The following is a 12,958-nucleotide window of genomic DNA, read 5'->3' on the forward strand; positions in this document are numbered from 1 at the left end:
CATAGCAAGCCATTTCAGATAGTGTTCTTATCCATTCCTGGTGCTTTTACATGTTTTTAACTGATCTTTGACTTACACAAGCATACACAAGGTTTCGATAATCTTCTGATTTCTTTCTGCCCAGTGTGGGATATGATCTTCTACGGAGCAACTGTCATTCAGAAAGCCACATACTATATGGTGCAACTGGACACTGTTTGATTGTTTTAGTTACTTTAGTTGTTTTGTTCTTTTTCAAACTATTCCTTTGTTTAATTTGAGGTTGAATTTCCCATCAATCTTCAACTTCTTAATCCTATTGATCTTATTATTGAAAGTTATTTTTTTCCCTTACTCCCTTTACACAATCGTATTATTTTCTTCCTGTTGACCATGTTGTGCACACAATGACACCAAACAACAAGTTACAGTTCTCACTTTAAACAAATAAATTCCTAAGATACCTTATATCACTATGATCGTTTAGACTAGTTCATTTTATTAGGGGGAACCAATAATTTAGTTTAGAGAATTTTAGAGTAATCTGTCTTTTCTTTTATCCTATGAGAAAACAAAGGTATGCCATTATGCACGATAAAGAGCATTAGTACCTTCATGCGTGTCTCTATTGTTAAATACATGAATTATGGATTGTTCTAATTTATTGTTATGTGCTATTAACAAATAATGTCACACATATAGTTTCTATTACCTGACAGGTCATTAGGTGTGTGGTAATATGGTCTGTAGTCCTGGATAAGAGGGGGAACAGGAGGGATGTAGCTGGTGTCCACTGCTGGCATGCTGGGAGTACGGCTCACTGGAGAGGCCTGGTGGTGCAGGTTCAACACTCTAAATGTGGATATATAGAAATAGGGAGAAAAAAGGAACCAAATTTATAATTAGGCTTTTTATTGGGTAAGTTACAGTGCATGCTGTCTCCTCCGCTGAGCATAAAGAACAAACCTCTGAACAGTAAGAAGATTCATTAACATGAAATGTAGCAGCAGCAACTTCTTAACAGGTGCACATGAGTAATTTGACAGAAAATGCAGCTGTTAAAATTTCAGATGGGTTCCTTTTTGGAAAATCAACCATCTCAAGATATATAGATACATTTTGACATTCAAAAAGGAAGAAGGTGGACACAAATTCAAAAAGGAGGACACGAATGCTTCTCAGTCAGGTGCTGATGTAAAATAAGTTCAGACGCCTACAGACAGTTATCATCTAGACATAAAATTAGCCGCATTTCAACACTGAATGAGATAAATGCTGTGGTGCAGGTGAATGCAGTCTTGTGGGTTTGTCTGACCCTTTATTGATGATGGGTGGTGAGGTTGGGGACATGGAGGGACATGCCCTTTTCACTGGAGGAGGCAGTGGTGGCGGCGGTGGAGTAGATGAATCCTGTCCTTCATCTTCTGAGGAGCTGTCTAGAGTCAGGTCAATCACTTCCACCTTCTTACTGTTGTTTCCGTCGCTGCTGTGGCCAGAAGATGAGGAGCTCCGCTGATCTGAGCATGCAGACGTCCGACACGAACCTCGAGAGCAGAAGTGACAGACTAGTTTGTTTCTGTGTTCTCATGCTTAGAATTTTCAGAGACTGCACGGTGAAAAACGAAGTGCTGCTAACAATGTCAATCCCCCCTACTTTTCAGTTTGTTACTATGGAGACAAGCAGTTTACTGAGTGACATTACGATTGATGCTTCACCAAATTAAAACTGACAATTAAGAAACAAAGAAAAAGAGGATGTAAATGCACATTCCCTCATATCTCATCACATTTTTCTTTTCAGTTTGAATACCTCCAGCTTCCTCACGCTATCATTATGTAAAACTAACCTTACTACTTCCTGCCGCACCCTGTCCCCATACGTCCCTCATGCCCTGTCTTACCATCTAGCCCGTTATTATAAGAAGAAGCGGAGACCTCCTGCACTTCCTTCTTGGACCTCATGGGGGCCCAGCTGCCATCCTCCTTAAATTGGATCTCATCACAGTCCATGCAGCTGTTGAGGATCTCCACAAAAAGCCTGAAAACAAATGTATATGTCAAACACAAACACATCTATTTAAATGAACAGAAACTGTTTTTTTCTTAAACATAGACCGAGCAAGGTGGAAAAGACCTTTTACTGTAATTAAATTCTGAAAGGTAGGATGTGTACAGTATAGGGAACTGTGCTGCACCAAAATGTATAACATCTATTATTATATACTGACAGCCTGTAGACTTTAGAAGAGCCTGAATGGGTGATATGTGTGTTTTCAAACCAGTATGATATGTAACAAGCCTTGAGATGATGATGAGATTTAAAAATGCATTTCAGTGAAGCTCTAGATTTAGTATGAGTGTACATAAATCACAGTATATCATGTACAGATAGGTGCAGTCTTTCCTTCAAAAAAAATTAGATATCTATGAAATTATTAAATATCTAAGTAGCTATCAATAAGAATAAAAGTTTTCAAAGATTCTTTCAATCAGCTTTAAAAATAAAAGACAGGTATTCAAGAATGTGATTAATAAACTCACTGTATTTAAGAAAGATTTTTAAAGACTGCAAGGCACATCATTTAGCACTTTAAGCACATTTTACTGAAGTGCCCCTCCCCTCTTAGTTTTAAGTTGTTCATCCATCTAGTTAAAGGAACAGGTCATCATTTTTAGAAATAATATAATTAGCTTTCCTTCCAAAATTAGGTGAGAGGGTATGAATCATTCCCATGTTTGTGGATATGAAGTCACAGTCTGCACCTCCATAGTTTACTTTGGCATATAAGCTGGAAACCGAGGGAAATGGGAAATCTGGCTCTGTTCAAAGGAAATAATCAAGCTTTAAATACACTGTATCTAAAGCTAATTATTATCATGTTGCATCTTGCTTGTTTAATTTGTATAAAACCTCAGTGTAAAAATGCCAAGTTGCAGGTTCACAGTAAATTATCTGATAAACTAGGTTTTGGCTAAGCACATATGACTTCCTGAAACTGAGTGGACACTTCCAGGAAGAAAGTGAATAACATTATTCCCAAAAAGTCAAACAATTCCTATAAATAATCTCAGCACTAGACAAGTTTCTGCAGCAGTTTGATGTAGAAAAAAGTTTATCTTTTAAACCCCTGTTTTCAAGGTCAAGTTTAAATAATATTGTTCCATGCTCCAGGTGGCATAGGTGACTTTACCCGTCAATGATGAGGTGCTCATAGGGGGCCTTCTTGTCACAGACAGGACACACCCAAGTGGGCTTCTTCTCGTTCATCTGGATGTAGAGTGTGGCATCAAAACACTGCAGGTGGGAGCATGTCAGCGCCCGGCATGGAATCATCAGCCGCATCTTCCCCAGCTGTGAGTGTGCACACACATATTCAGGGCATGAAGATGCCATATACAGTGTGGACGGATAATGTACAGGATGCAAAAATGTCATTAACATGCCAAATCCACACATAAAAGATAGGGCATAATGTACACAAACAGGAGTTACATGCATGAAGACATGCTGAGCCGCATACAGACAAACATGACAAGAATGGCTGGTTGGTGTTGGCTTGAATGAATCTCTAAACAATGCCTTAAATTCATAAAAAGCAGTGAACGTGTTTTACCGGGCAGAGCAGCGACACTCGAAGGCTGGTCGTGGCTATTTCACTGTCTGGGTCTGCTGTTAGCTTCTCTTTGACTGCAGAGCAAAGGTAAAATACACAGACACACGCAAAAGAGAGTGAAACATCAGGATGAATTCTTATAAAACATGCTCAGTGTCTTATTTTAGGCAGCTGCTTGTTTATGACTTGTGTTAAACCACAGGCATAGATTAAGCATCATTCTGTAAATAATTATAAGAGCTTTTCATTCTGTGTGGGGATGACCAACGCAGGTGCAAACTTTAGTAACCCACTTATTTTATAATGGCAAAAAAAACTTTTTTAACAATATAATTTTTAATATACAATTAGCTATTACAAATATTTTATCGTCAATTAATTAAAGCTAATTTTCAAATAAATTAATAACGGGGTTGCAAACGTTTTTTTAATATGCACTTGACCATCTTCTTTTACTTCTGATGACAAAAAAACATTTGTACAAGCTGAATGTGTTATTATGTTCAGGATTAAGTTTGCACCCCCTTACATTGAAACTGCATGTAGGGGAATGCAAACTTTACACTAAACCTAGTACAATAACAATGTACATTTAGCCAGTACTAACGTTCTTCATCATCAGAACAAAAATTGTATATTTAAATTGAAATGTATTGAAATGTATTTAAGTGCATTTAAAAAAGATATAATAAATAATAAAAAAGTGCAAAAGTAGATCCCTTTTAATTAATTAAAAATGAACCTTAATTAAAAATTATTTTAATAAACTAAGGCTCTTGAGATTTTAACAAAGTTGCCAACCTTGCTGCCATGAAGAGCACCATGTAGTAATATTTATTTCTACCAAATGTAAAATACATATTCAACACCTACCTTAGCTAGATTTGCTTCATCAAACAAGTTACAGCTTAAATGTAAAGAAAAGTGCAGTGGAAATAAGTTGATATTCAATGTGCATCACTCGTTTCAGATCGATGCTTGATCACACTCAAGATCAACCCTGTTCCTGAATAGATCAAACATATGGACATGTGCAGCTTTATAAGAAAACATTCTTACTGAGTGCTCTGGAGTGGTCTGGGTTTCTGATGCCTTTTGCTCGTAGTCTCTGTAACAGTACTGTGGATGACTGCTGCTTCACCAGGTATACTGCCATGGAGTAACTCTGTGGGCACAGAGCAAGACACACAGTAATGTTGCTTGCCATCATATATGTTCTTTCTATTGACTCATGATGGCTAGTGTGCACTAGTTTTGGCAAATTAACAAAGATCAGTTATTCTTTAAACATAATGTCACATAAAATTTATAATAAGAAAACATTTGTCACAAACACCTAAAGAGAAATGTACAAATTTATTTCTTCCCATAACTGTCACACAGCACATAGGTGTTTATTAATTTACTTAATAGATATATATTTATCACTTTGGTTTAGGAGACTCTTGTCAGAAACTGTGAAACTCTGGTACTTACCCTTCCAATCTCAGCTGTCCACGACACCACAATGGTGTTCGGGACAGTGGTGGACAATCGGACCAATGAGGTAATGTTGATGGGCCGACTAGGCCGCTTCGGCTCTACGCCATTTTTGGTTGGAGGAAGATATCCCTAAATGACGGACATGAATATTGGATGAAAGTCAGATTTTTGGCTGTGAATGTTAAAAGGCAATGAGTTATACAGCAGCAGAACAAAAATGTTCATGTGGTCAATTCAGTGCCCCTCACCGGCAGGTTACATGGTTTCCCATTGACTTTCACACACAAATTTGGAGGAAAATGGTCTTCCTGAGGACAGCTCGTCTCCGAGAGGCAAAACCGCAACTGAACTTGAACGGAGAAGTCACATTTGGTCCCAGAAATGTCCCTATGAGTACAGAAGCAGATTTATCACTGCACATCTGCAGAAGCCATGTACAATTATAAATTATTCATAAACAGTTCAACTTACATTGAGCTGCTGATCTGTTGGACTTGCTGTGGTGTTAATGCAAAGGCAAAACAAGTCTCCTGAAACCTCTGGCTGTTGTCTGATGCTGCAGAAAGACAGAGAGGAAGAAGAGAAATCCTCAGTACCTGAAAAAGATGATTTTTAACCTTCTAACATACACATTAAATGCACAAAGTTTTTTAAATGTGACAAAATTTAGGCCAGTTATAAATATCTGTGACTCCCAGGCACTAAAAAAAGGAACTCTTGTCAACACCGTGACCAAGAATTACAACATAAAAGTGCAGTAAACAACTGTTTTAAAGTACGGATCAACATGAAACATCAGGTAAAAAGGTGAAGAAGTAGATCCATAGCGGGGCGTCAGTGGGTCACTTCCCTATTTTTAAGTGAATGTTGTATGCATGAAATTATGAAGAGCCAAAGAACACCTAGATGCCAAAACCAGATCACCTCACACTGAGTTGAAGATAAAGAAGAATATGTGTGCGTGTGTGTGTGTGTTTGTGTGTGTGACTGTGCTTTTTATAGGCCCACCCACAGGTGCTGGAAATAACTGGTCCTATTAAAGACTCAGCCTCTATTAAAGAGACAGCAGGTTTGCAATAGCAAGAAAAGTGCATGTGACTGCATGATACCACACTCAGAACCGTGAGTTCAGTATCAAGTAGCTGTGAGGTTATTAGCTTGGCAAAGACTCTGGAATCAAGGGCAAGCGGCAAACCTGGCTCTGTATGTCTGTAACAAAATAAACCAGCACTGCTCAAAGTGAATGAATCATACTTGTTTAACACGTACACAAATATTTTGTCGTTTTACGGTGAGTTATGTGCTGAAGTATTTCTTGGTCTACAGAAGTTTATTACGTTGACAGAATAAATCTTGGCAAGGTCAAAAATGAACCTCAAACTCAATTTATTATGTTATATCAGTTTAAAATTACAGTGTACTATTCATAACAAGTCTCTCCTCTGACCCTTTGAGTTTTCCCTCATTTTAGCAAGATCCATTATGTAGGGCTAACAGGAATATGTTAATGTGTTTTTTGACGTTGTTTCAAAACAAAAATGAAAAATGTCAACATTCAAAGGTTTGTAGTGAATTTCTTAAAGCAAAACAGCAGAAAAAGCAATGTGTGTTGAGATTGTATAGGCTGATGATAATCCAGAAGGAAAAAATATTTTACATGTAATGCCCATAAATGCAACAATATACACTAGTGAGTAAACACCATGTATCATCAATTTTTGAAATGCTGAGATATTCATTTGTTTCCTTTGTTTTTCAAAATATGACACACATACAAAGTTATTATCATCTTCTGGCCTAAAAGATAAGATAAATCATGACAGTTGCTTTAATTACCGACTGTCAGTAGGCAACAGTTTAAAACACAAGCAGAAAATCTGTGTGCATGCCCGATCACGCACATAAACTCACAAGAAAGTACTTAAAGGTAATGTCTCTCCATATACGGCATTGAGAGGGACAAAGTCTAAAGCTCCTGTGGATGATTGCTGGACCAATCATGTTCCTTCTCTCATCTGTCCTTTAAACAACCATTAATTTTCTCAGTAATGACCCATCTTACCACCCACATGCAGTATAGTTTTTATGTCATGTATTCTTTTCTTTCCCTGCATCCTTTGAAAAGCCAACTGCAGAACAAAATCATATGCGCCCAATGTGCTTTCAAACAACAGTCTTCCTCCTCTCTGGGCACACAGGCTATAAATAGAAAGTGCTCTCTCACTCTGTCCTCCATTGCTCTCTCTTTCTCTCTCTCTCTCTCCCCTCATCTCTCCATCACTCTATAACTCACTCTCTCTCTGGCAATGCATTTGTTTCTGGTGTTTCAATGTGTGGTTAAGAATGATATGAGAAAGGTTGGAATGAGCTTTGATTGATGTCTTCCTCTCTTTCTCTCTCACACACACACACACACAAACACGTAACGCTCTCCCACAGTGGCGTCTTTACTCTAGTTATTGAAAATGCACAACTTTAGGGTGTTTTTATTTACAAATAGTTTTACAAATTACACACAGTGATAATAAAACTACAGATTGTGGCAGTTTTCTGTTACTGGCAGATTAACAAACTCTCTAGAATAAGAAATCTGTAGTACTAAAGAACATGAAATACTCAGACTTAAAATCTTGCTTCATCAGAAGAAGAAGAAATCATATTTTTGCCAAGTTTATAAAAAAATTATTGAAAGGGAACTACACCTGATTGTTTTGTTTTTCCAACAAAACAAAATTCATATTCTGCATAAAAACTAAATGTTTTGGTCAATTTGAACAATTCTTACTGGTTTGGATTAAAACATTTTGTCCAGCCGAATCTTCTGACCCCTCCTTAATCATGACAGCATACAGTGGACCTGACTCCATATACTATTATGTATGTGGTATGACTATGATGACAGTTGTCAGGGAAGCTAATGGCACACATCTGCTAGTAAATACGGGCAGCTATGGCTCAGTTGGAAAAGCCGTTGCCAACCAATCACAGGGTCTGTGGTTTGAATTCACTTCATACTGTCCCCATGTAGAAGTGCAACTGAGCGAGACACAAAGGCCCAGGTTACCCTTGGTGTTTGCTTATTGCTTGTAAGTTGCTTGACAAGAGAGAATTTCGAGAGTCATTTTTTTGTCCTTTCGGCTTATCCTGGGAGTTCAGGGTCACCACAGCAGATCATTTGTCTAATGTTGATTTGGCACAGTTTTTACACTGGATGCCCTTCCTGATGCAACCCCCCCCCCCCCATTTTCTACCGTGCTTGGGACCGGCACTGCACAGCTGGGAATGGGGATGGGCTGTAGGGGGTTGACACTTAGACATGTGGTCAGGAAGAGCGGGGTGCAAATCACCGAATCTCCCTTAGGTCAGTAGGCCTCCACTCTATCAACTGAGCCCCTGCCGCCTCATGAAAGAGACTGCCAAATGACAAACTTCAATTGATTGATTAATCTGATTTAAAAATGGCTGTTATTGACAACTTTCTTTAAATCTTCTTGATACATTATCTGGCTTTCTACCAATCCCTGACGTCTTCATCCTGTTATTGTGTCTGGGCTTGTGTCTGACTGTGAACACTAACAATAAAAGATCATTAAAACATTATTATCTCATGTTGTTCAGTTCATTTTGAATCTAAAACCAGCAGCTGGTTAGTCTAATTTACCAATAAAAATGGAAACTGTAAAAAAAACAAACCTAGCTTGGCCAATACAAAATCTGGCTACTAACTCCTCTATTGCAATATGTTACACAATAAATGAAATGTTAAAACAACAAGTTGGTCTTTTGCTTTTCAGGCTTTATGCTAAGCCAAGCTAACAGCCTGCTAGCTCCAGCGTCATATTAAAAACAGAGACAAGATTGCATGCATTAATATAATCACCTAACTCATAGCAAGAAAGCGAATAAGGATATATTTGAGGATGTCAAGCTACTTATTACTTTAGTAGTTTCGCTTTTGTGTTGAAATTAAAAAAGAAAACTTGTTGTTTATATTCCTCCAAAAAAAACAAAAAACATCACTCTATAGCAAAAAAGAAAACAGGCTATCGTGATTTCATTCATAGCCTAGTCACTATAGATCAGGGGTCACCACCAGGTAGCCCACAAAGACCACATGAGTAGCCATTGGGCCTGTTCTAAAAAAAATCTCACCATAGCACCATTTACCAATGAGCTGCATCTAATTTTTTTGCTGCTATTCTTTTTAAAATCACATATGAAAGTTATTGTGAGAAATAATTAACATGATCCGTGTCTTCACATAGATGAATATCATTAATTTAATTAATTATTATTAATAACATATAATTAACGGTAAATTGAGCAAATTTGTTATTTCAAAAGTGCATATTAAACTGGTAGCCTTTCGCATTAATCAGTACCCAAGAAGTAGCTCTCAGTTTCAAAAAGGTTGGTGACCCCTGCTATAGATCATTACCTACACTAATACATAAAGCATACTTTTCTGAAAAGGCATGTACAAACACAGGAGACACTATGGGGCCAATTTTTATACTCAAATACTGAATGAAATTAACCAAGTGCTATGGACAATAGACTAATTTTAACTTTGAGCTATAACAATAATGTTTGGCACAGAAAAAAGCCTGTTAGTAATCTATGAGATAAAACAAGACTTTGTACCCTGCACATTCTGAGCCAGTGTGGTCACATCTGGTCTCAAGGCACTCGTTATATTACAGAGATTTTTTTTTTCGCTCCCACAGCTACACTGAAACCCAGCTGTATGTATTATATCATTGTATCTCATAGTGGAAATATGGGAGAACCTATCAACAAGCTTGCTTGTGGCTACAAACTACCAATGCCTACAAGCTACCACTGCCTATTAGTATGGAAGGAATGATTATTATTACTGCGATGATTTGGGCCCTGCATTCAGTAAAAACCATAGAAAAGCTCTGATTCTGGGTTTAGTTCTGGTTTGAAGAGGAGACGTGTGAGCTAAGCTGCAGAGAATGTGCTCGGCTCTATAGCCTGTCTTCAGCACAACAAAACCCAGCTGGAATTTATTAACTTGTTAGTGGCTTAGCTACTTTTTCGCTGTTTGGTGCACCACAGACACACACACCCACACACACACACACACACACACACACTCAAGCACAAACACCGGCGCACAAAGACAGTCACACATACAGTATATGAACAAACACAACATACAGCATTCACAGGCAGAACAAAGACCAAATTCCTTTCAGTGTCACTCAAATTCAAACCTACAATTCTAGGAGGATCCATCACAATAGGTCAGATGCTGACGTTACACCCACACTTACTGACAATTACAAAGTTTCCTGAAATGTTACTTCACCTTCTCTTAACAGCAGTGATTACCCTTTATTATGTGCACGACATTGTTGTACAGTTACATATTGACAGGGCTCATTAATGCATTCCAGTGTATTTACAGGACTGCCTAGCCTGGCATTAAATTTTCTCAGTCTGCCAGCTGGTCCTGCAATCTATATCAATGTATATACCTTGCAAGGCACATCTTTAGAGCTGGCTTTATGATATATAATAACACGTCTGAGTCAGTGTTGCATAAAACACACTATGAGCAACATTAAAAATCTTTGGCAACAGTGGAAAGACCAGTTTTGCTTATGTTTGAGGTCAGCAAAAACAGGGACAAATGTTGAGATTTATGATCAGCGTTCTGGTTTTTCTAATCAGGCAGCTTGTGGGGATGATGATGATGCACCAACTGAGGTTTAGAAGAAAATAATGCTGATTTAATATGCTCACAGAGATAGAAGGCATTTTGTGGAGCGTGTTTATAGTTCAGAGGAGCCAGGGCTCCTTTGTTGATGTTCATTTGTGTGAGAAGGCTGAGTTGTTTGAAGTGAGATAAGGAATTTGCTTGGGATCATGAGGGGGTCAGACAATGAGCAGCAAAGCTTAGGCTGTGTTTTGATGGTGAGTGAAGAGATGCTACTGTCTTATGTACTGTCAATTATTGGGAACATTACAACCAGAACCTGTTGTACACAGATAATAGTGTGTATGATATATTATCTTGACTAATTCCCTCGAAGATATGCCTTTGCTTGCCAAAGCAAGGGCAAAACAAATGTGCTTGATCAAGGACACAAGGACACTCAGGACACACGTCATGACCTATGGATTATGTGACATCTGACATCCTGCTTGTGCTAATTTGCCACTCTATGACAGATAATGAAATGAAATAATCAAAGGTGTGTATCTGTTAGTCACTGACCTGATGTTGCTTAGCTACTCTTGAGATGAGACAGAGTACACCATTTACTAACTTTACAACAAAATGTCCCATAGCAGCTAGAAGTCAAATAGTTATTCAAAAGATTCAATAGTTCAAGACTAATTGTACTTTGCTTTGTTGAAATCAGGGTGCTGGTAATTAATTTCAGCACTTCCTACAGATGTTCCACATTAAACCCTTCATGAGAACTGAAGGAGTTTCTGCTTCTGAACCCCAGAAAGTGTCTCAGTGTAAAACAGCAGTACCAGCCAATTAACTGGAGTAAAGAGTATAGCAGTAAAGAAAAAGAAAGTCACAGAAACTTTTTTTTTGGTTTGGTTTATTGACTGAATTATAATCTGATTTTATGAGGGACAGAACTAAAAAGTGGTATTATAACGAGTGATGCAGTACATAAGAAAATAGTTTGGGCAAAAAGTGGACAGGTGCCAAACTCGAATGGAAGTGATTAAATTTAAACTGCAGATCAAGTGACTGGAAGATCAAGATTTTGTTTGGTGGTACATATTAGTACAGTGTTTCTGTAATAATCTTTCTGAGGTAAAATGACTGAATCAGGCCTAGAGGGTTTGAGGACTGTGTTGTTATAAATGCGTCTGCAAATACTGGCATTGTGGCTATATTAATGTACATATGTTTTCAAAATGTTGTGACTCGGGTTGTGCTTTATGTACTGCTAGTTACAGATTATGAGAGAAAACTTCTAAATACAGCCTAAGCAGCACAGAATTATTCAATGTTGAAATTTAAGAGTTTTGAAAACACTGCATGTGAAATTTAGTCATAATGAAGTCAATTTATTTGTGGCTGCTCGAGAGACACTCAGATGTGTAATGTGCATTTTTAAACACTATCTGTTGGAACATAATTAGTTATAGTATGAAAATGACACAATTTTGGCAATAAGTTTTGGTGTACACTGTGTGTAAAATCAACATATTTGGGTTTTTGATTGTAAGTTGCAAAAAAAAATTTAAAGCAAAAATTATGAATCATTCAATTAGCAAAGTAAACTTAGGGAAGTTCAACTGCTGCGTCAGCTTACACAGGTTTTACCTGTACTGAGAAGTGGTGCTAGGACAAATTGCAAAGAAGAGAGCCAAGTGGGCTCTTTCAATGACAACAAATAAATGGCTGACAACAAATAAACATACTGAATCAGCCGAAAAAAACGCCAACTAGGACTGACTAGAGGGAAACGCCCAACACTGCCTAACAGTCGGCTTGGTGTGTCAGATACAACAATCCCCTTTAAATAGACTGTTTTGTTAGGAGATGTTTGTATTAAGTATTTCTAGTTAAAAAGTTACTATGTTCACAGTATAACTACAGCAGCAGACAATACCATGCTGACATGAGTGAATTGGCACCAAACTAAATTGTATATTTATATAGATGTTTTATTTTCTGGGGGTCCTGAAAAATTAAAACATTGAAAGATAAAAAAACTTGGTCCTACTGTCTAAAGAAGCAGTAAAAAACTGTAAATGGAAATGGAAAGTCCAACAAAGTTTTCTTATAGGTTTTCAAGATACAGTGTACAAAAATAAAACCCTGGACTAATGCATCTTTGAAGAAGGAAATGTTCAAAATGCTTGATTAGACAGTTTTTACC

The 12,958-nt window shown here is 37.6% G+C and overlaps 1 protein-coding gene across 1 annotated transcript in view; it reads right to left on the minus strand.

Moving 5' to 3' along the window:
- Positions 1-12,958, minus strand: part of LOC137119576 (E3 SUMO-protein ligase PIAS1-like) — a 46,507-nt gene that overhangs the window by 8,947 nt on the left and 24,602 nt on the right. Inside the window, exons 3-11 of the mRNA XM_067495862.1 lie at positions 5,547-5,631; positions 5,324-5,462; positions 5,070-5,204; positions 4,653-4,758; positions 3,594-3,667; positions 3,171-3,331; positions 1,881-2,017; positions 1,295-1,523; positions 692-831 (exon numbers count right to left, since the gene is read on the minus strand). Coding sequence (XP_067351963.1) covers positions 692-831; positions 1,295-1,523; positions 1,881-2,017; positions 3,171-3,331; positions 3,594-3,667; positions 4,653-4,758; positions 5,070-5,204; positions 5,324-5,462; positions 5,547-5,631 — 1,206 coding nt within the window. The remainder of the gene's footprint in view (positions 1-691; positions 832-1,294; positions 1,524-1,880; positions 2,018-3,170; positions 3,332-3,593; positions 3,668-4,652; positions 4,759-5,069; positions 5,205-5,323; positions 5,463-5,546; positions 5,632-12,958) is intronic.

Source organism: Channa argus, chromosome 2, assembly GCF_033026475.1.
Source record: "Channa argus isolate prfri chromosome 2, Channa argus male v1.0, whole genome shotgun sequence".
NCBI lineage: Eukaryota > Metazoa > Chordata > Actinopteri > Anabantiformes > Channidae > Channa > Channa argus.